The sequence below is a fragment of the Eumetopias jubatus genome, unplaced genomic scaffold, assembly GCF_037043125.1.
Source record: "Eumetopias jubatus isolate StellerSeaLion01/CBP00866 unplaced genomic scaffold, mEumJub1_p1.0 scaffold_7, whole genome shotgun sequence".
In the NCBI taxonomy this organism is placed as follows: domain Eukaryota; kingdom Metazoa; phylum Chordata; class Mammalia; order Carnivora; family Otariidae; genus Eumetopias; species Eumetopias jubatus.
Genome location: NW_028274813.1, coordinates 107,270,856 through 107,295,124, shown reverse-complemented (window position 1 = coordinate 107,295,124; position 24,269 = coordinate 107,270,856). Strand labels below are relative to the sequence as shown.

At 40.9% G+C, this 24,269-nt stretch overlaps 1 protein-coding gene across 7 annotated transcripts in view; it reads right to left on the bottom strand.

The window, feature by feature from the left end:
- IQCH (IQ motif containing H) overlaps window positions 1–24,269 on the bottom strand; it is a 201,492-nt gene that overhangs the window by 35,879 nt on the left and 141,344 nt on the right. For all 7 annotated transcript variants that reach the window (XM_088024875.1, XM_088024876.1, XM_028100290.2 and 4 more), the window contains 2 exons: window positions 21,724–21,844; window positions 17,379–17,665 (listed from right to left, as the gene is read on the bottom strand). In XM_088024875.1, the coding sequence (XP_087881001.1) occupies window positions 17,379–17,665; window positions 21,724–21,844 (408 nt within the window). The remainder of the gene's footprint in view (window positions 1–17,378; window positions 17,666–21,723; window positions 21,845–24,269) is intronic.

The following is a 24,269-nucleotide window of genomic DNA, read 5'->3' as shown; positions in this document are numbered from 1 at the left end:
AAACAACCCATTGATTCTACTCCTAGGTATATAACCAGAAATGAAAGCATGTATCCGCACAAAAACTTGCACACGAATGTTCGCAGCAACATTATTCACACCAGTCAAAGGGTGGAAGCAACCCAAATGTCCATCAGCTGATGAATAGATAAACAAAATGTGCTTTGTCCATAGAATGGGATATTATTTAGCCATTAAAAGGAATGAAGCCCTGATATCTGCTATGACGTGGATGAACCTTGAAAATATTATGTTAAGTGAAAGAAGTCACAAAGGACGATCTACTGGATGATCCATGTTATGTGAACTGTCCAGAACAGGGAAATCCACAGAGGGAGAAAATGGTTTTCAGTGGCTGGGGAAAAGAGGGCATGGGAAATGATTTTTCATGGGTTTCAGCATATCTTTTTAGCGGTAAGGGAAATTGTCTAAAATTGGGTAATGGTGATGGTGGTATAATTCTGAATTACTTAGAAACCACTGCGGTGCACACTTTAAAAGGGTGGATTTTATGGCAAAGGATATCTCAGGAAAGCTGTTATACTCACATGCACACACAGAATCTGGTCTCCAGGAGACCCAATTCTTGGAAGGATGCCTACACAACTTGTATGGCTACTTGTTGGAATCCAGTCAAGTGTGTAAGTAACGACGGAATGAGGAAGCCTAGGATAAACCACCTTCCAAACTGCCCTCTGAATTTATCCAAGGTATTCTTCAAGTCTCTACTTCAAAAAGCTTCTCCAGATGCGGGTGAAAATTATCCGCTTCATACACTAAATAAAAATAGCACCCAGCAAGGGTTAATACCTTGGCCCAGTAAGCAGTCATGGGCTGGTAAGGATAATGTTTTAGCTTATGTCAACAAGACTCAATTAGCTCTGAAGACACAATGTCACTTTTCCAAAATGCGGTGCACTTCTGTCTCCTCCCCACGCAGGCCTTCATTTTGTACCAGCTCCTAGACTAAGTGGGGCTGGTCATGGACGGATCCAGAAGAGAGGCAGGGCGGGTCAAGCAAGAGGGCACGTGACATGGGAAAGCTCTGTCTGAGACATGTCCACTTCCCTTCTTCCCTTCTGTTGCTCATTCCAGGGCCCTCCCAGCACCTTAGCCTGCCTTCTGCGGCTTGGGGCTCCCCAGGGACACTTCCTCATCCCCATCAAATTAATCTAATAACCCAATACATCCTGACTAATTTGGTGACAGGAGAGGGCTGGGTGCCAGGTAACATGTTTGTCGTCATGGAACCTTTTGGATTTGGCTATCCTCTGAGCTGAGTCTGAATTCCATGATTGTGCTTTGTTGTCTATCTGGAGTTTGAAAGGTTCAGTACCCCATCGAGGCAATATGCCATCTTTTTTTGATAGCTGCAGTGTTTAGAAAGCTGCCTATTTGACCATGTGGAGGATAGACTTCAGAAGGCAGACTAGGGGAAGGAAAAAGGAAGGGAAATTAATGTGTGTTAAGGGTCTACCATGCACGATGCACTTTGGTATTTTCTTACGTCATCCTCACAACCACGTTGTGAGGTAAGTACTAATATCCCCATTTTATTGACGTGGAAGTGAAGAAGGCTCAAAGAACCCAGAAACGTGCCGTGTTCCACAGTGAGGCAGCGGGGGCTAGGATTACCATCTAGGTTTGCTGTACTCTGAAGTCCAGACTGTCTCTCCTGCACTTGATCTTGGACATTTCTCTCCACCTGGGAGGGAAACAAATGCTTGGTAGGATGTAAGAGAGCACCATGATGGCCGCAGTCACACCCAGAAGCTCCAGCACTTACCAGGTGGCTCCAAATCCAAAGGAAGGCCTGTGATTTACCATGGGACTTCGGGCAAGCCACTTAACACCTTTCTGCCTCACCGTCCCCATTATTTGTCTGTAAAACACCTGGAGAGCCTCTAATAAAGGAGCTGTATAAAGACAAATACTGTCCTTCAGTGTAGGCAGAAAGCCAAGGTTCCTACCCGTGATCAATGAAAGTCCTGTGGCACTTCCCAGAAATGTATGGGTGGAGCTTTAGGGCCCTGGGAAGAATTCCAGTTGAGTAGTTGCTGACTGAAAGTCACCCTGTAGTTCCACCTGAGTAAGTGTTCCTCAGTCCTGGCTTACCTGTCAGGGCTCTGCTGCTATGTTAGGCCTCAGTTCCACTGAGCTTCCCCCCAGAGGCTGCTTTTAACTGACCCCCTCTGACACCATTTGTCCCTAGGTTCAGTTTCTAGCAAATGAAAGAAACAGTATTAAGGGAGACCTTTTCCTCCTTCCTCCTCCTCATCTCTTCTTCTAAAATTCAAGGCACTGAAATATACAGCTTACTCAGGAGAATACACTAGATGGTTCATGGCAGATAAGGGTAAATTTTTAGTTTTGTCTCTACTTATTTTGATAAGTGTGTAGAAAATAATTGTAGAATTCATTTATTCATATTTCCCTCATCAACAAGTGAATAAAAAAATACAAAATATATGCATTGATGTTTCCCCCCGCCAAATCTGAGATAGTGTATTCTTTGGTATATCATAAGCCTTTAATATGAGTAGAAGTTTTATAGTTATTTCTTTGAAAAGTGCCTCTTTATATTGAGCCTCTTTATTGATGTTCTCTCTGTCCTGCACCCTTCTATTTCTGTAGGGCACTCAGTTGCTGCCCCATGGGGTTCGAAAACCTGCTCTTCCAGTTCAGGGAATTGCTGAATGTTCTTCGTGGAGCCATATGTGCCTCTTCTCTGGAATTCCTTTGTATTTCCTGTCTATACTCTCCCTTTGGGGGCTGAATTTTATTATTTTATTTGGACTTGTATTTTGTATTGGTCCTAACTTAACCTGATCAAGTTTCAGTGGGTTGGCTTGATATCATATTATATCATATCATATCATATTAAGACTGTTGTGGAGAGATATCGAAAAAGATTAAAAAGCCAGACATAAATAAGGAGGTACTCTAGTCTGGGCTAGGGAGGTGGCATGATAGGGGAAGACCCACTCCAACCAAGAAGTGAAGCCGTTCCATTTAGTGATTTATAAGGGCTTGGAACAATAGGCAACACAATGAATCTTATGTTTAAGAAAGCAAAATATATGTTTAAAGGAATATACATATTGCTAAAACAGTTCTATTTATGCAAAAGATTCATGTAACTTTATAAAGGTTTTCAGGGATTTTAAAGGATTTTAAGTGCTGTGTTAGACTGTACTGGTAACAGATGTTCAACGGCGTGCTTAAGTTTTTGTTTTACTGAAAAAGCAATGGATTACTTGATATTTTCTTTTTAAAAAATCTTTTAAAAAATCATACCAAAACCACCCTATTTTAAGTATAGCTCTAATTCATTATTTTTAAGAAACATAAATGATTTAAAATAACATAAGGGCTTCTAAAGGTAAGTATCACTGTAGTGGAGCTAGAAGATTTTGTTTGCTAAATATTCCCTTTAGAATCCCAGTCTTTTGTGTCACTTCTTGTTCTTTTTCTATGAAGACAGATGGTGTCAGTAATTGCCTATATATTAAGTTAAAAAGCTACATAGTAAGGTTTTGGCAAAAAGTAGGAAATTTTGCACTATGAGCAAAGAAAGCAAAGGGAAGCAGAAATTGGTAACATAAGACACTATTCCTCACCAAATACGCATTTTGATATCCATATGTGTTGGAATGTGAGAATGCATTTCATGAATCTCATGATAAGAACAAAGGCATTTACCCTGAAAGATGAAGCCCGTAATAGAAATCTAGATGGCAGTTCTCTTACATTTTGACGGGCTGGATTGGAATGACTCTACCCGTCGTCCATATCACGTCCAAACTGGGCCCAATACTTAGTGGTCATGCTAAACTCTTCTGATACTCAGGTTTCTCATTGGGATTTCTCACCTAGCAGGCTAATCATTGTGAAATTATTATGGGAGGAAAAGCAGTTGCTACTTGTAGAAAGTGGTTTGGAAAACTGACTTAACCATTCTTGTGGTGTCTGTTTTCAAATGTTCCTATTCCGTGAATCCACCTTCTGGCTTAATGGCAATATGGCGCTCCCAGCTGTGGCGTGGTGTATGCGCTTGCTCGTTTAAACTCTTAAAGCTTAAAAATGGCTACCACAACACTGATTTTATTCACAAATTTCACTTAGTCATTAACATTTAATGATTACCTTATGTGCAGAGCACAAGGATGGAATATATTTAAAAAAAATAGGAGATTTGTTTTCTGGCTTTCGCTGTTCAACTCAATTCAACAAGCATATTGAGGATATGCAAGAGAAACATACATTTTCTTTGGTGAAGGTGGTTGAGGAGGGGGAGAGACTTACAAAGAAAGTCACCATCAATTCAATGCAGTACCACAGAGAGCATCTGCTGTGAGAGAAAGAGCCCAGGCTCGTCAGCCAACTTCATCGTGGTCTGAATCCCAGATTTGCCACTCTGTAGCCCTGTGACCTTGAACATATCACTCTAGCCTCAGTTTCCTCATCTGTGAATTTGGGATGATAATCATACCCAGTTGTCAGGGTGTGAGGATTAGGAATACTACATGTAAAATATATAACAGAGTGTCTTGCATGTGACAAAATTCAGTAAATCATCAATATTATCGTTAAGAATTACTCTGGCCATCAATACTATACCTGTGCTCCGTAAGGCTAGAGAATGAAGTGACAGTTGAAGGGAGATTAGTTAAGGTGGGTTTCCATGAGGAGTTGGATTTTGAAACATTTTGAAAGAAGGAAAGTTGTATACAGACAGAAAAGAAAGGAAAGGCAAGTTGTAGGAATGAAGGGGGCATGTATAGAACATGGATGCCACCAAGCTGGTCAGCTTGCTTGTCTTGGAGAGTACTTTGGACATGATCAATGAGAAAAGCAATTAGTGCCACATGGTGGGAGGGGGAAGATTCAGGATTCAGTTTTAAGAAACAGGTTAAGGCCTAGAACAAATTACTTTGTACTTCGTCAACCCAACATTATTGTACAGGTAAAATCAAGGTAAAATGAATGTTAAGGACAACTTCGAAAGGGAAAATTTACTACATGAAAAGTCTTGACCACAGGTGACAGCTGGAAGCTAGGAAAGGGCCACTCAGCTTTAGTTTTGTGATGGGTGGACAAGCTGTTAAACACATGTACGTGGAGAACCTTCTGGTCTTTCTTAGCATTAGCAGGAAGCCTTTTCCTTTGCTAATACCTGCTGCCCTCCTGAGTCCTGCAGAAATGTGGTACCTCCTGAGAAGTGCAGGATGCAGTGTGAGTGCCCGGATTTGCCCTGCCCTGCCAGTGTTTCTGGTGATTAAAGTTAGTTAAAGACCTCAAAGTCTGGAGAGAAGTGTCTGGGCTTCATTTGAAAGGAAGCAAGGATCTTCATGGTGAGACTGGACATCCGAAGTCCTGGATGGAACGACTAGATTTAAACAGAGGAACTGGGTGTATTATATGTAGACCAACCAAAGTTCGACCCAAGAGCCGATGTTTAGGCTTGGGTTCAATCTTTCTAAAGTTTAAGGTTTACAGTATAAGGGGGTTAACCCAACATTTAAGGACAGTCGCATATGGTAATATTACATATAGCAAAATTGGCCGCTAGTTTACCTGCATATCAGTGTTAAGAAAAGGAACTGTAATTTTTACTGTAAAATTTACTGTCATCATTGCCTTTGTGCTTATTGTAGAAGCCATCGTCATTATTATTACTTGTATATTACAGCTCTCTTTCAATGACATGAAGATGCAGACCTTTTAAAGGGACAGGTCTTTTACTTAAATGCTTCAAAACCCTTCGGGATCTATTTTCCCTTCACTAGGTATTAACTTGTGATTAACAAAGTGCCTATTATAGCATTAAAAAACTCTGAATAATAGGCACTGCTGTTTATACCAAAGGCCTATTAAATTTTAATTTAGATATAGACTGTTAACCTTCTTATATATAAATAAAATACCTTCCCTAAAGAGAAAAGTAAATCTCATTGAGGTCCCTTGGTGAATTCCTTGTATGTCTTGAAAACAGAGATAGGGAGATCGTGCAAATGAGAGTACTAGAGGGGGACTCAGAGAGAAGTATTCATTCATTCATTTAATAAATATTTATTGTGGAGCTATTATATGCTAGATGTGGTGCTAGGTGCTGGGTATACAGCAATGAATAAGAAGGAATTATGATATTTCTGTAGACTTTGGTTTTTATACTCTCTGAAATAAATATATTCATTTTTGATGCTTATATATCACTTTGAGATGATGATAATGCTCACTGACTTTTTAAAAATAATGCTAATTCCATTCAGATTCCACTCACAATTTGAGAACCTGCTGAGGGCTCGGGTGACAGTTTTACATGTGATTATGTCATTTGATTTAATAAGAACAGCACCTTATATCACCTCAGCCTCTCAGAACATTCTGTGGGAAGGAGGGCAGGAATTCACCATTTGTCAAGGAAAAAACAAGGCTCCGAGAGGTCCAGTGAGTTGTCTAAAGTATCACAACTGGCTAATGGACAGATTGGGGCCAAAACCTGTTACCTGTCATGATGAAAATACTTTCAACTATCTATTTTTTCTCTTCTAGGCTGATATATTTGTATTAGACACTCTTAGGGACAGTTTTCAGAATGCGTGGGATATTCTCTGATAGACGTCAGGGTCTCTGTTTTTGTCTTTCCTCACAATTTGCATTGGCAACAAGTCCCACTTCCTTCTGTGGCTACCTTTTATATTTGGGAAGGGCCATGACTAGTTGCCTGAGGCCATTTTTCATCTAAACTCTTTTCTTAAACATTGGATTTCCTTTTTTAAAGATTTATTTATTTTAGGTGGGTGGAAGGGGCAGAGGGAGAGAGAGTCTCAAACAGATTCCGTGCTGAGCACGGAGCCCAACACAGGACTCGATCCTATGACCCTGAGACTGTGACCCCAGCCAAAATTAAGAGCTCTTAACCCACTGAGCCACCCAGGTGCCCCTTCCTTTCCCCTTTTTAAAAAAAGTAATAACTATCAATGATCACAATACAGATGGTTACTTCAAAAGTTCACAATTATTTAAAAGCCAACAAGTTTTTAATCTGGAAATTTCAATAGAAACCATCTTTGCCAATTTATGTGTTTAGCGACCTTCTATAAAGAAAAGGAACTGGAGAGTGATATATAAATGCATATTTATAAGAGGCAAGTCAGATACAATGTTTGTAAAATTTATATCCTCACTTTTACCCCATATGTGTTTTTGCTTTTCTACCCCAAACTTCACAGTATCTTTCCCACTTGGAATGCACTCTTTCTTATCTTTCTTCAAATCCTAATTATCTTTCAGCTCAAATCCCACCCATTCTGTACAAACCTTTCTTGGTTGCTCCAAACAGAAGGCAGTTAAACTGACATTACCTTTTTGATGTCTCTTTTATTGTTCTATGTTGTTGTCACTTATGTTTTTACTTGTAATTCATTTTTCAGGTCTGTCTCTCCCACTAGATTGTGAACTCCCTAAGGGCAGGCCTCCGCTTCTTTTGCATCTTGGCAGCCTTTGTAGCACCTACTAAAATGGCTTGTACATAATAGATGCTCAACAAATACTAGCTCTTTATTTTAGAATTTCCCAGAATTGAATTAATAAGCTCAACAGATCTGGATATTCTAGAAGCTCCAAGAGTCCATCAATCAACTGGCTATCACGTGACTATCATTGTGTTAGATATCAGGAAGAGGTGAAAAATGCAAGGTCTAGTGTATTTTCTACAGGATTTACAAATTTTACGAAGGCAATATTTATGCCGAGGAACCAGTAAGAGTAAAAAACAATTGTGTGTGTATCAGATGAAATTGGGTGATGGATGTGAAATTAGCTTCCTCATGACAGGGAAAAGGTCTTGTTTATATCTCTGTTCCTTCAGATGCTAGCATAGGGCCAGAGTAAGCCCTTGGAAATTATTTGTTTAATGAACATGTCGGTCTGTCTTCAATCTGAAGCCTTTGGTAGGTGTCTCATGCCCCTCCTGCAACCCAGTGGATACTGCCCATCAAAGACCCTGGCTCCAAGACCCATTAGGGTAATACTTGCTGCTCTTTGTCTAACGGTTGGATCCCTCCATGGTAATATGGCACAGAGCCCCTCCTCTCATCCTCATGTGGGAAGGCCAGATCTCCAGTGTGGCTACCTTGTAGCTCTTTATATTCTGCCTGGAGTCTTGGAAAGCCCAGAATTTCCCCATTCCTAGGGTCCTAGATTCTTGGACATAAATCCACTGGCAGGAGTGGTTTTGTTCTATGTTCTTACCACCTCCATTTCCCAGGGACTGGCCTTTTTCCTTTTTTTTTTAAAAAAACTGAAGTATAGTTGGCATATGATATTATATTAGTTTCAGGTGTACAAGATAGTGATTTGACTTTTATATACATTACTAAATGCTCACCATGATAAGCCTGGTTACCATCTGTCACTATACAAAGTTATTATAATGTTATTGACTGCATTCCCTATTCTGTACTTTACATCCCTGTGACTTACTTACTGGTCCTTTTTTCTTTTATTCCCAATGACCCTGTGTTCTGGCTGATGTTCTCAATATTTAAATGCTATATTTCCGAAACTTTTCCTCCATTCTACTACCTTAGAACCTCACTCTCATCTCCTTAAGGCTGAACAGGATTTTCCACACTCTTATCTGGAGTTGATTCACAATCGTGGGCCTGTCCTTGGTGCACCAGTGTCATTTTATCTCTCTCTTTTTTGGCTCCCAGTCCCCTTTGCTTTTACTGTGGTAAGTTGTGGGGGCTCAGCTGGGACCAGAGAGCAAGAATGTGAGATGGATGTGGTCACCTCAGTTTTTTGCCTCCCATGTCTATTGTAGGACATGTGTGTATGTAAGGTCATGTCTGTGAAAGTGCTTTGTAAGCTATTACATTCTATACAAATTTGTGATTATCATTATTCACATATTTTTTTCTGATTACAATTTTAATAATGCTTACTTTTGAAAATGCAAATGCAGAAAGCCCAAAGAACAAAATAGAAGAAATCACTTTGTGTGAGTTTTTTTTCTTTAAATTTTTTATTGTTATGTAAATCACCATACATTACATCATTAGTTTTGGATGTAGTGTTCCATGATTCATTGTTTGTGCATAACACCCAGTGCTCTACGCAGAACGTGCCCTCTTTAATACCCATCACCAGGCTAACCCATACCCCCACCCCCCTCCCCTCTAGAACCCTCAGTTTGTTTATCAGAGTCCATTGTCTCTCATGGTTCATCTCCCCCTCCGATTTACCCCCCTTCATTCTTCCCCTCCTGCTATCTTCTTCTTCTTCTTTTTTTTTTCTTAACATATATTGCATTATTTGTTTCAGAGGTACAGATCTGTGATTCAACAGTCTTGCACAATCCACAGCACTCACCATAGCACATACCCTCCCCAATGTCTATCACCCAGCCACCCCATCCCTCCCACCCCCACCACTCCAGCAACCCTCAGTTTGTTTCCTGAGATTAAGAATTCCTCATATCAGTGAGGTCATATGATACATGTCTTTCTGTGATTGACTTATTTCACTCAGCATAACACCCTCCAGTTCCATCCACGTCGCTGCAAATGGCAAGATCTCATTCCTTTTGATGGCTGCATAATATTCCATTGTATATATATACACCACATCTTCTTTATCCATTCATCTGTTGATGGACATCTTGGCTATTTCCACAGTTTGGCTATCATGGACATTGCTCCTATAAATATTGGGGTGCACGTACCCCTTCGGATCCCTACATTTGTATCTTTGCGGTAAATACCCAGTAGTGCAATTGCTGGATCGTATGGTAGCTCTATTTTCAACTTTTTGAGGAACCTCCATACTGTTTTCCAGAGTGTTTGCACCAGCTTGCATTCCCACCAACAGTGTAGGAGTGTTCCCCTTTCTCCGCATCCCCACCAACATCTGTCGTTTCCTGACTTGTTAATTTTAGCCATTCTGACTGGTGTGAGGTGGTATCTCATGGAGGTTTTGATTTGGATTTCCCTGATGCTGAGTGATGTGGAGCACTTTTTCACGTGTCTGTTGGCCATTTGGATGTCTTCTTTGGAAAAATGTCTGTTCATGTCTTCTGCCCATTTCTTGATTGGATTATTTGTTCTTTGGGTGTTGAGTTGGATAAGTTCTTTATAGATTTTGGATACTAGCCCTTTATCTGATATGTCATTTGCAAATATCTTCTCCCATTCTGTCGGTTGTCTTTTGGTTTTATGGACTGTTTCTTTTGCTGTGCAAAAGCTTTTTATCTTGATGAAATCCCAATAGTTCATTTTTGCCCTTGCTTCCCTTGCCTTTGGCGATGTTTCTAGGAAGAAGTTGCTGCGGCTGAGGTCGAAGAGGTTGCTGCCTGTGTTCTCCTTTAGGATTTTGATGGACTCCTGTCTCACGTTTAGGTCTTTCAACCATTTGGAGTCTATTTTTGTGTGTGGTGTAAGGAAATGGTCCAGTTTCATTCTTCTGCATGTGGCTGTCCAATTTTCCCAACACCATTTGTTGAAGAGACTGTCTTTTTTCCATTGGACATTCTTTCCAGCTTTGTCAAAGACTAGTTGACCATAGAGTTGAGGGTCCATTTCTGGGCTCTCTATTCTGTGCCATTGATTTATGCATCTGTTTTTGTGCCAGTACCATACTGTCTTGATGATGACAGCTTTGTAATAGAGCTGGAGGTCTGGAATTGTGATGCCGCCAGCTTTGCTTTTCTTTTTCAACATTCCTCTGGCTATTCGGGGTCTTTTCTGGTTCCATACAAATTTTAGGATTATTTGTTCCATGTCTTTGCAAAAAGTGGATGGTATTTTGATGGGGATTGCATTGAATGTGTAGATTGCTCTAGGTAGCATTGACATCTTCACAATGTTTGTTCTTCCAATCCATGAGCATGGAACGTTTTTCCCTTTCTTTGTGTCTGCCTCAATTTCTTTCATGAGTATTTTATAGTTTTCTGAGTACAGATCCTTTGCCTCTTTGGTTAGATTTATTCCTAGGTATTTTACGGTTTTGGGTGCAATTATAAATGGGATCGACTCCTTAATTTCTCTCTCTTCTGACTTGCTGGTGTATAGGAATGCCACTGACTTCTGTGCATTGATTTTATATCCTGCCACTTTACTGAATTCCTGTATGAGTTCTAGCAGTTTTGGGGTGGAGTCTTTTGGGTTTTCCACATAAAGTATCATATCATCTGCAAAGAGTGAGAGTTTGACTTCCTCTTTGCCGATTTGGATGCCTTTGATTTCTTTTTGTTGTCTGATTGCTGTGGCTAGGACTTCTAATACTATGTGGAATAGCAGTGGTGATAGTGGACGTCCCTGCCGCGTTCCTGACCTTAGGGATTAGGGAGAAAGCTCTCAGTTTTTCCCCATTGAGAATGATATTCGCTGTAGGTTTTTCATAGATGGCTTTTATGATATTGAGGTATGTACCCTTTATCCCTATACTCTGAAGAGTTTTGATCAAGAAAGGATGCTGTACTTTGTCAAAGGCTTTTTCTGCATCTATTGAGGGGATCATATGATTCTTGTTCTTTCTTTTGTTAATGTATTGTATCACATTGATTGATTTGCAGATGTTGAACCAACCTTGCAGTCCAGGGATAAATCCCACTTGGTCGTGGTGAATAATCCTTTTAATGTACCGTTGGATCCTATTGGCTAGTATTTTGGTGCGAATTTTTGCATCCATGTTCATCAAGGATATTGGTCTGTAATTCTCCTTTTTGATGGGGTCTTTGTCTGGTTTTGGGATCAAGGTAATGGTAGCCTCATAAAATGAGTTTGGAAGTTTTCCTTCCATTTCTATTTTTTGGAACAGTTTCAGGAGAATAGGTATTAATTCTTCTTTAAATGTGTGATAGAATTCCCCTGGGAAGCCATCTGGCCCTGGGCCTTTGTTTGTTGGGAGATTTTTGATGACTGCTTCAATTTCCTTACTGGTTATAGGTCTGTTCAGGTTTTCTATTTCTTCCCGGTTCAATTTTGGTAGTTGATACATCTCTAGGAATGCATCCATTTCTTCCAGGTTATCTCATTTGCTGGCATATAGTTGTTCATAATATGTTCTTATAATTGTTTGTATTTCTTTGGTGTTAGTTGTGATCTCTCCTCTTTCATTCATGATTTTGTTGATTTGGGTCATTTCTCTTTTCTTTTTGATCAGTCTGGCCAGGGGTTTATCAATCTTGTTAATTCTTTCAAAGAACCAGCGCCTAGTTTCGTTCATCGGTTCTACTGTTCTTTTGGTTTCTATTTCATTGATTTCTGGTCTGATCTTTATTATTTCTCTTCTCCTGCTGGGTTTAGGCTTTATTTGCTGTTTTTTCTCTAGCTCCTCTGTGTTAGTTTTCTATTGTTGCTGTAATAAGTTGCCATAAACTTAGTCGCTTAAAGCGTTGTAAGTCAAAAGTCTCACTGAGCTAAAATCAAGGGCTCAGCAGGGCTTTATTCCTCCTGGAGGTCCTAGAGGAGCATCTGTTTTCTTGCCTTGTCTATCTTCCAGAGGCTTTCTGCATTCCCTGGCTCACTGTCACTTCCTCTGTCTTCAAAGCTAGCAGACCCTTGTGATTACGTGGGCCACCTGCATAATCCAGGCTGATCTTCCCCTCTCAAGATCCTTAAGTTAATCACATAGTTATGTTACCACATATGGTAACAGTCACAGGCTTCAGGACTTAGGACATAGACATCTTTGGGGGCCATTACTCTGCCTACCACACCCTCAATCCTCCAATCCAGAAATAATTCTAACTATTTAGTGTATTTCTTTAGATTCTTTTTGTTCTGCATGTATGTGTTTTTTTTCTCTTTACAAAATGGTTATTGTGTTGCATATATTGTTTTGTAATCTATGTTTTACCTTTATATTTTTTAAAGATTTATTTATTTATTTGAGAAAAAGAGTGACAGCATGAGCAGGAGGGGGAGAGGGAGAGAGAATCTCAAGTGACTCCGTACTGAGTGTGGAGCTTGAAACAGGCCTGATCTCACTCCTGAGCCGAAACCAGGAGTTGGATGCTCAACCGACTGTGCTATCCAGGTCCTCCTGCTTTCAACTATTCTATAAACAGCTTCCTGTTAAATATTCCTCAAAAGCTTGAGTTTTACTGTTTTCATGACATTCAGTTTTATTGCTCTATCATAATTTGCTAAACACATTCTCTATTATTGGAATTTAGGCTATTTGAAAATTTTTGCTGTCCTTAATAATGTTCTGATTAACATATGCATACATAGACCTTTGTGGTCAGTTCCTTGGATATTTCTAAAAAGCAGATTCCTCTTCTTCTTATATTAATTTTGAGTGTGAAAGTAAGTACCATGAAGATATTATTGAAATACATAATTTTTGAATGGGAAGTTTTCTAATAAGTCAAACAAGCTAAACTACTCACTTCATAGCTGAGAAAACTGAGGATAAGAGAAAGTGATAAGTTAAAGTAATATCATAATTTAGAAAAAGAACTAGATTCAGCTATTTGAAACTTTAGTATGACAAAGAGCATTACAAATAAAACACAAATGACAGGGTTCTGTGTCCAAGTACAGGAGGTGTAGGGGTGGAGCACAGATGTGGCAGGTGAAGAAGACAGCAGGATTGGTGGGGAAGTTGGTACACTGAACAAACAAATAAATTGATTGAGCAAAGAAACAAATATATTGAGGATCAAGAGACTCAGGTTTCTCACTGTTGGAGAAGGTACTTATTTTTAAGTGTGGAAAAGGGGAAGTCTAGAAAGAATCCTGAAGCACTGGATTGGCATTAGAGATATTGGCAGAAATGCATGGTTTTAAAATCTATACACTGATAGATATAGGAATAGTTATAGATACATTCATTTGTGGGTGTGGGTGTGTATGGTACATATATAATACATATACTTCTGAGCTCCGTCCACTGAGAGTGACCAGAAGCAGTGACACTTCAGTAGCAACGACAGTACTAAGCCCAGATCTTAATACCATCTTCTACTATAAGAACCCAAGGCTCTTGGGTTGATCCTAGGTCCGTGGCAGGGAAAATGTAAGATGAACCTGGAATATCTCTTTGTGATAGAAAGTAAGACAGTGCTCAAAGAATGATGGGGTCATGTTCAAAGGACACAAGAGTGTCCTGAAGTTCTTCCAGTAGTCAAATCTGGAACACTTTGAGCATCAAAATGATGAAAACATCAAAATACAACTGAAGAACGTAGAAACTCATACATCAAATTGGTATAAATACATATATGCATATATACATAAATGAAAGATGGAGAAGGAAAAAACTCTTGTTTGCAGTAGATTGCCAGTTAATAAATATAGAAAACATGATAGAAATAGAGAGTTACCACTATCACAGTGATGGCAGACCCAGGAGAAAACTGGCAATGGTTCCTAAGTTTTGTGGGTGGAAATTTGATGAGGAATAAAATATTGGTGTACTCCTGGAACATCTTTCTACAGAGTATTACTAATCACTGAAAAAGGAAAAAATAATGATTTTATGGTGGAGAAACATGGCTGGAAAAAAGAAGGAAAAGTCACAAATGACAATCTAGAAAAACATATTTGTAAGTTGTATAACAACCAAAGGGTAAGAGTTGCTTATGTACAAAGAGCTTCCACAAATCAACATTTGGATTATAGTCCAGTTTAAGTGGGATAAAAGATATGATAAGGCAATTGAGACAAAATATATAAAGAGGCAACAAACATGAGATGTGCATCATCACGAAAAATCAAAGAAATACTGAGGAAAACACGATAACATTTTTCCCCTATTAGACTGGCAAAAATGAGATGATAATATGCCAGTCTCTCCATTGGTACCACAAAGCATGCCAACTAGGAAGGAAATTAAGGTGCTTTCTGAATTGATATTACTTGCAAAATGGCTAGAGTATGCCAGTGATTTTGCAAAAAAAATTTTTCATTACATATATTACAGTTATTATAAATAAAAATTTAATATGCTTATATATTCTTATTTATATTATACTTTTGTTATATATATAACTACATCTCATTTTGTATATATTTTTATATTATATTATTATATTTTATTTTATATATATATAAAAAATACACCTGTATACACACACACACACAGCGCTAATCTACTTCCCTTGCCAATGTAAAAACACCCTTTGGTGTACTCACTAAACACTTCCTCCAATGTTTTCTATTGAAAATTGTAACACAGATGACCATATATTCAAGTATTAACAGGAAGGGACAAGGAGAGGTCATAATATGATAAAATCACAGATATATGGGTTAATATTTGTTTATCTCATCCATCAAGTGATGCCTGAATTCATTCTCTAAAAGTCTTGGCACCACACCTAGTATTTGCTAGAATACCTCTGTTTTTCCTTCCTTCCTTCCCTCCTTCCTTCCACACATATTTACTGAACACCTACTTTGGGCCAGGGCAGAAATAGTGCTGAGAATTGAGTGGGGAGCAAAAAGAGACATGGTACATATCTTCGGGGAGCTTACAGTCTACAGAGGGAGGTAGCTGTAATCAGATAATCATATAAATAAGTTTAAAATTGTAACTAAGCTAAAGTGGTGGGAAGGAGAGGTACTTGGTGATATAAGAACTCAAAACAGGGAGACTAGGCTTTGTCAGGGAGGTCAGGGAAGGCTTCCCTAAGATAGTGTGGCTTGAGCTGAAATATGATGGGTGGGAAGGGGCTTAACTAGGTGAAAAAGAAGAGGCAAGAGCATTTTAGGCAGAGGGGCAGCATATATAAAAGTCCTGTGGCAGGAGATAGTATGATAAGTAAGGGGGACTGAGAGAGGCCAGTGTGGTTGGAAGAGAGAAAAAGAGGAGAGTTAGGTGAGAAAAGCCTGACAGGGCACATGGGACCAGCCAAGGTAAGGGTGGAACCTTAATCCCTGAAGCCCAGAAGAGTAGTAAGCCCAGAGACAGGACCAGCCCTGTGTTTGAAGATCCCTCTCCCTGCCATGCAATTTTCCCCATACCAAACTTGAATAAATAAAAACCACAAATCAACAGTTCCCATTGGTCCATCCTCGTACCACCCCAGGGATCACAGATTAAATCCTCCTTGCTCATGAAGCCTCCCCTGCTTCCCTGCCACCCAGATCTTTCACCAGAGGGCATTGTTTCTGTCCTTCCTCTACTCTGTAGATTTCTGGATGCCCTTCAGTTTGTCCTTTCTCTCTCAATGTGTGGGCCTGAGAAAGGAATGCAGAACTGATCGAGGGCCCAGGAAGGCAAATAGAAAATGATTATTGAGCAAGCTGAAAGCCGCCCAGAACATAAACTCTCACTTTGAAACCATCATCGGACTGAAGTGGAGAATCATAAAACTGAGAATAATGAATATGAAACAACTAAAGTACATTTGCAGCGTTGGACGGCCAGAGGGTATCAGGAGAGCGAGGGCAGAGGCCATTTCACCCTGTTGACAGAGGTATGGTCACCCAGCACTTACAGAGGTAGAACTGAATATTTTTAAAACTGAGTCCTGTGAAGTCGTACTGAATCTAAGCATTATAATTTGCTGGGGGGAGGCGGTGAGAACCAAAGCAAAAAAGGCTAAAGTTTTCTGGACCATTACATATCAGAGCCACACAGGTGCATATGAAGAATCTTACAGATGAAATATTGAATAAATAAAAGCATGTTATACAATAATAATATATATTTTGTTATGATCTATAAAAAGTTTTAAAACATGCAAAATGAAACTATCATTTATGGGTTTCTCCACACGTTATCAAAGCTTAAAGGTATGGAAGGGAATCAGAGCCGCAGCTGTAAGCTGCTGGCTTCCTCTGGAGGAGGAGGGGCCCCATTACGAGGATTGGCAAGGAGTGAGCAGGACTGGAGGTGGTACCAGCACCACTTTATGTCTTAAGCTGAGTGGGGGCACGTGATGTTTATTACATTATTATTATGGCCTTTTTATATTGATGAAATATGTCCATCCCAATACATTTTTAAGATGAAAAAATGGACAACCTATGTTGCTGGTGAACTACTGATAAGAAAAGGAACGGAAACAAGGACTCTCTTAACGTCTTTCTAGTGACTGATGTTCTATTTAAGCACAAGTTTTAGACAAATTCAATCCCTGGATGGAATAAAATAGTCTCACGATAAGACACGGGCAGAACACTAATAGGCAGAATTGAAGCCCCATTGACAGAGCTTTGTGGGACGAGTTGCAGTCACTGAAACTCCAGCAGTACCCAAACAAGAAGATCCTGGGCACAGACCCCATAAATGCTGAATTTACAGAGTCAGCTCATCCGAGGAGCACTGCATCTGAGCAACTGCCTCATACTCCCTGTTGTATAGGTGCAGACAGTATGGAGTCTTTATATATTTTAGTATTTCACGTGGCATCAGCTTACCTGCTGTTCCAAGGTGGTTGGATCAATAAATGTCACCAGGTCTATAGAAAAGTAACCAACCACATTTCTCATTTTACAAGCATTTCCAATTTTGAGGCACAAAGAACTGAGAACTTGGGGATCCACCGAGGTCTGAGGCATGGTGGTACCAGTAGAGATGAAGGGGCCTTCTGCATGAAGTTGGTCCCCCGTGGACAGCACTCTGATTTCTCCATTGGGCTCGATCAGCATGTCCACTGTCAGGTTGGTAACACTTTCTGCAGGTGGGAATGCTTCCATCGTGCCTCCTGGTGGGAAAAGCATGGAGTAGGTGAAAAGGTGCTCATGAGATTGTGTCCGCTTAGCACAGGAGGAAAAAGCCCACGCTTTGGCAGATGGACGTGAGCTCAGATCCTGCATCTGCCATGTCTTGTGAGATTTTGGGCAAGTAGTTTCAATTCTCTGAACTTCCTTTTTCATCATCTATAAAATGGGCATAATAAAACCTACCTCACCAGATTGTTGTGAATCTTAGAGATACTGTATCTATGGTATTTATTCCAGTATTTGGCATATACTAGGACTCAATGAATGTCAGTTTTCATTCACCATAAAGACACCATAAATTCATCAAGGCTGTGCCTATTCATAACATAAACGATGGACTTAAGGACCATAGGCAAATATCTCAGGGGGGAATGAACTGCTCTTTGTCCGCGTTTATACCTTGATGACAAGTACTCTTTCTGTTCAACTTCACTGCTTTTTGAAGTTTCAACAGGTTAGGACTTTTATCAGGAATAAGAGAACACTGACTCTTATGTCAAAGGACTCCTACACAACGCCAATTGTCAAGCATTTTTTTAAATGTAGAGTGCAGGAGATGCAGCCATTCTTGAAGAAGGGTCCCTGCTGATAATGAGAGCTTTATAATTTATCATACTTTACCTTTTGCTCTGAATAACAGAAATCACAGAGGCAAACCTGATGCTCAGCCACAGCAACAATATGAGCCCTGGATAATTTTGTGAGTTAGCTTAGGGATGTCTACAAAACTTACATGGTCCTGATATTTTGTTGTAGGCCTAACATAAATCTTACTGTATATATACCTTTTTATAGAAAAAAATTTTAGTATTATTTATAAAGAATACGATAGCATCACTTAAAAGTAAAAACAATGAAGTGTTCCCTAGACAGGGCGGCCTCTGGAGCCCGAGAGTATTAAGATAAACTTGGTGCATATTTCACAAAATTGCTGGGATATGACCTCTGCCCACAGGCTTTGAACAGTATATATGGTTAGATCCTGAGATTTTAGCAGTTCTCAAATGCAGCCGTCTGTTACTTTATACAAAAGGGAGTTTCCTTAAGTGTCTATAAGTTCATTTGGAGCCGGCCCGAAGGAAAGCTGAGTTTCACAAGGCAAACTGTTTTATCTATTTAGTTAGTATGAGATGTACTTTTCTTTAAATGGGGCCTACTAGTGTGTGCTGCACCTAAATATGAGTTGTTGGGGAATTAGCAAGGTAAATGCAACAAAACAACAAAATCTACAAAAACAAACACAAATACCAATTTCGACTCTGAGTGAATTAACTTTGCGGCTTTATCCGTCACCTGTGTTTTGAAAGATTGTGCCTCAGTGGAAACACATTATCCTTTATACTTCCAAGATTACTTGAGTTTTTTTGTTTTGTTTTATCTTTGTTTTTTGTTTTGTTTTGTTTTTTTACTTCAAAGTAGCTTATTTGTACTGTCTTCTCAGCATTATGACCATGGCTTTTTCATTCTTAACTTTTTTTCCTTTCAAAGCAATTAATTCCTCTTTTTAAAAAGTATATTGCCTTTGATGCTAGTCCTGTGGCAAGGTAGAAACTGAATGTGTAGCACGTTTTGTAGCCGTAAGCACACCTGAGAGAGCAGAAGGGAAATTAAACAGGCAAGAGTGGAAGGTGGTGAGAGATGTGGCACGAGAGTCAGGAAACCTGGGGGGATGGCCCGACTTGGTCAGTGAGCATTTATGCAGGGCCTGCTGTATGCACTGGGCTCAGAACCAGGCAGAGGTTTGGAAACACATGACTTCCTAGAACTGGGTTTTTGAGATGTGTTAGTATTGTAGGGTCTAACTGTGTTCCCATTCACTACATATTTGTTGTGTGGTTTTGCCCTAGTGACTTCCTAGCTTTGAGCCTCTCTCTCTGTCTATAAAATTGGCTTAATAAGGCTTGTTGTGCTTCCCATAAATAGTTACCGTGTTTACAACATGGTTGAAAGGAAGAAAGGGTAGAGATGAGCGGGAGGTTGAGGCACAGCCTGAGCTTGTGGTTATACAGCTCAGGTGGGACGGTAGCTGGGAAAACCCTTTCTAAGCTACCCAAAGCTCCCACGACAGTAACAAGATTAGAGGACGGTTTGCAGGCTGACCTTGGAAGATTTGGAAACTCCTAAGTCCTGTCCTGGATGCACCTGGAGATCTTCAGGGTCTCCCTCTCCTAACAAAAAGAATCCCTTATTCTTGACCATTTTTGTTGTAGGTACCTTATTTTCTCCCATTTATGTATATGGGGTTGACTCTGTTAGTTTTACTTTTCTGTCAGTGGGTATGTGTGGAAATTTGTAGAATCACAGAAGTTTAGATTTGAGAGCACATGGGAGATCATGCATCATCTCCCCTTCTCCCTGTACCAGTGAAGAACCGCTTCACATCATGCTTGTTAGGTGGCTGACCATCCAGCCCGTAGCTTGACTAGTTCATTAACCTGGTGTTCGCTACTCCCTCCCACTCCACACTGCCTAGCGCATGCATTCCAACAAGCCACACATCTGTCCTTTCTGGTGCTCTCCTGTACACTGAGCTAGGATGCATTCCTTGATAAATACACCTGCCAGATCCTGCCAGGACTCCCGCAACAACACAGAGGTAGCCTCTTACTGGCTCTGCTATGTATTCACAGGGTGATTTGGGGTGAGTGACTTAATCTTTTGTACCTCTGTTTCCCCTTCTGTAAAACAACGGTGATAATGGTACCCACCTGATAGGATTGTTGGGGGATCAAATAAATTAATGTGCATATGCCTAGAATAGTGTCTGGCACATGATAAACACTCCCTGGTGTTCATCATGTTATCTCCACTGTGCTGTGATCAGCGCTGTGCCGTTGCTGCTGCTCTTATCTGACCTCATGTTACAATGTTATCGTATATTAGTGCTAATATAATTGATAAGGGAAATCTGTGTCCTAAGATGGCCGACCGAGCCAGCGAGAGAGAGTCCTAGTCCTTTCCCTGGGGCTCTTCCAGGTCCTTCTTTCTCCCTGCCCTGCCTCGCGCACTCGCCAAAAGTGCCAAGTATGCAGAAGTAGAAATGTATAAATTACCCCCCTTGTTTGTGCTTGGGGCTCAGACCTTTGGAGATCACTCTCCTCTGAGCGCTCCTGTGTTAAGTAAACCTCCTATTCTTCAAGATCTCCGAGTACTGTTTGGTTCTTCCGTCGGGTGATCCAGTCCAGGTTCCATAACATAATCACTTTTATTATCACCTGACAGCGGTGAATGGAGTGTGAATAGATATCTTCTGTGGCCTGTTATACTAGCCTCCTCATGTCCTTCATGTGGTAAGTAGGTAAGAATATCTGCCTTCGGTTGTAACCTCCTAAGAGTGAGGAGCCTTGCATGGGCATGTGGTCCCCACAGGGACCTCTGCAACTGGGCAGGGACCTCTGCAACTGGGGACAAGCATCACTCCCTCCATTCTGCCCCTCATCCACAGACCTCCTCATATCCTTAGAGGGTAAAGGGTGAATTAGGAAGATGAAAAGGACAGTGGAGGACCCTTACTTAGAAATTCTGCCTTCAGAACTGGAGGTGAGACCATTTCTGCTGTCTCACAAAACAAAGGGGGAAGCGAACATGTATTAAGGACCCATGTTGAGGCTGCGTGGTAGAAACGTTCACATCTGTATTGCATTGAATCCTCCCAGCAACCCCATGAGGTAGGTAAGGGGGGGAACTGGGCCTCCGAGAGTTTTAGAACCTTGTTCAAAGTCAGGGATGAGCTCCATAACCAGGTCATCTGATTCCAAAGCCCACTTGTCAGGGGAAGTCTGAGGTGCAAACACGGGGCTGAATCTTGAGCTATGTCTGCCATGCTTGGTGCGCTCAGCTCCTATTTATGTAAGAGGCTGAGTCCAAGTTAAATATTTAGACAAAGTTTAAAAGAGGGAAAAAAAGTCTGCTTATAGGGGCACTTATGTAAACCAACACAAGAGATGCAAGGTATTTAAATTGGCGTGAGGTTGACCCAAAACTGGAACTCAAGATTGTATGGACCAATCCTCAGTAGAAACTTTACAGTCTTATTTACCTTGACTGAGAAACGTTTGGAGGAATTTCCTCCACGTCGGGAACCGTTTCTCATTGACTGGCTGCGCGTGCTGTGCTAAAATGCCCGCTAGCTCCTCGGAGATCTTCACCAAAGCTGGCTCCTGCAGAAACAAATTAAATAGAACCACAAGCAATTTTACTACAGAAATGAAAACTGCTTGTGGAGTGATTAAAAACCAGGCCTCCAACAGGCAAAAAAAATGTGGTTACTGTTTACCCAGAGTCAGAAAGCCATTTTGAAATTTTTCTCTAATTTTCCAGGCATTTCAGTTTTCATATTTCAAAGTGATTTGTCCCCTAAATATTGCTGCTAGTCGTGCCTATTGTCTCCGAAGGGCAGCCTTCTGTCTGGACATCAGGAAATCTGGCTGCAGACCCACTGCAGCTGACCAGCTGAGTGTCCTTGGGCAGTGGACCTCTCCACTCTGGGCCTCAGTTTCCCTTTATTGTAAGTAGGGTTTCATTACCCTATCCCCAAGATCCTTCAGACTGGAACGTTTTTTTATTCTACGACACTAACCAGGCTGACCCTGGGAGAAATTATGGAGTTGGAAGGGTCTTTCTTTGGCACCTCCATCTTTTTAAGCTGTGTCCTTTCCCCTGTGTTGGGGAGCCTCCACATCCTAGAGCCATGGGATCAAAGCCTTAAACTTCAGGATGATGCTGTAAAGGTGGGATTATAGGTGGGAGCAGGTTGGAGGAGTGAGGTGGGGAGGGGGGCTGGCATTCTCCACTAGGTCACAGCCTCATCTGACTAGACCTAAGACAAGCCCCCCTACCATCATCAGACAACCCAAACCACAGAGTCCCTTGTCAAAATGAAAACAGCCGGAAATCCCCTAAAGAATGAGATGCCTGACTTTTTGATATAAAAAGCCTCAGGTTGCCAGGGCCACTTTTTTTTTTTTCTGGATAGTCTTAGTAGACTCTAAAAATTTTCAAATAGAAGCCACCTCTTTAGATTTCTGGCAGAAGTAGGGCAGGGCACTAGATATAAACCATTTGATGGGCAGTATTCATATTCAAAATATGGGACACCGACAAGAAAAACTCGGGCTTCCTTGGGGTTGCTGGTGACCCTCTGGTTCTATGTGTGAGTGCTCAGTAATTTGGAGGAATTGGAAAAGAACCCACTGCTTTGGTGAGTGGGGTTGAAAGGAGTCTTAGAAATAATCTGTATACTCATTTATTTTCAACTTCCCTGACATTAAAAAAGTGCCTATCCTGCCCCCACCACCTCCCACCCCCAGCTCCTCGGGATATCTGTTTCATTCTGGGTCCAGAAAAATCTATAATAGAAGACAGATATCTGAGAATATACTCTAGGCAGGTCCAAAACATCTGAATAATTTCTGAAATATTCAGAAAATCCTGGTGGGAGAGTCTCATTAGTTAGCCTAGGAAGTGCTTGACATGCAAAGCAAAAATGCCAGTGAGAAAGGGAGAGTGCCTGGCCAGCATGTTCAGGATGAATCACTGTGCAGCAGCTGGAGGTCTGTTCAGAAGGGTTGGGGAAGCTGGCTCAGGCCACCAACCTTTGCCTTGGGAGGTGGAGGCAGGGAAATTGCTGGCAAAGCCGGGGGCCTTAATCCTTCCATATTCTGCAGCATGTACACATTTCCCCTGCTTTTTACCAGACATCGCCTCAGACCTCCAGAGCCCTGCATCTCAATCATAAACAAGCATACACAGTGCGGAGTTCCAACAACCTGGACCCCCTCGTTGTTCCTTCTTGGAACACCGTCCTCCAAACCCACCTTTCTTTTCGTTTGATACGTGTTTCAGTTAAAAGCATTCTACTTTATCGAAGAAGACGAATTGTCTGTGATTCATGAGGTGCCCCAAAGCTGCGACGCCCGACCATGGCTGTTGATTCCCACCCTGCTCAGGGAAAGCCCTGTGTCAAGGAAGGAAGCCTCACAGGCCAGGCCCTCCACAACAGTGGAGTCTTCTTTTCTGTTCACCCATGATTAAAGGGTCTTTCCTGCCCTGCTTCTGAAAAGTGTTAAGACATTGGCGCCGTCACCTGCCGTGTGGCTATTCACATTAGGACAGTCCAAAGAGAAATAATTCATTTATTCATTTACTCATGCATATATCAATAAATTACAGGTATGCGGAGCATTGAAATCACAGAGACAGAGTGTATAGTGGTGGCTGTCTGGGACTGGGGGCGGGGGGTGGGATGGGGAGTTGGTGTTGCATGGGTACAGAGATCCAGTTTTACAAGATGGAAAGAGCTAGGGAGATGGATAGTGGCAATGGCTGCCCAGGATTACGAACATATTTACGACCACTGGGCTGTACACTGAAAAATGTTAAAGACGGTAAATTTTATGTTATATATATTTACCACAATAAAAGAAATGGGAGGAAAAGTGACAAAATGTCAGGACTTCCTTTTAAGTAGCTGAACTAGGGGAAAAGGGTGCCTGTGTGTTTTAGGGGATGGAGATGGAGTGGAGTCAGTGAAGGAATAGGTGGAAACTTTGCTATCTAAATCTTGAAACTAGATCTCCATCAACT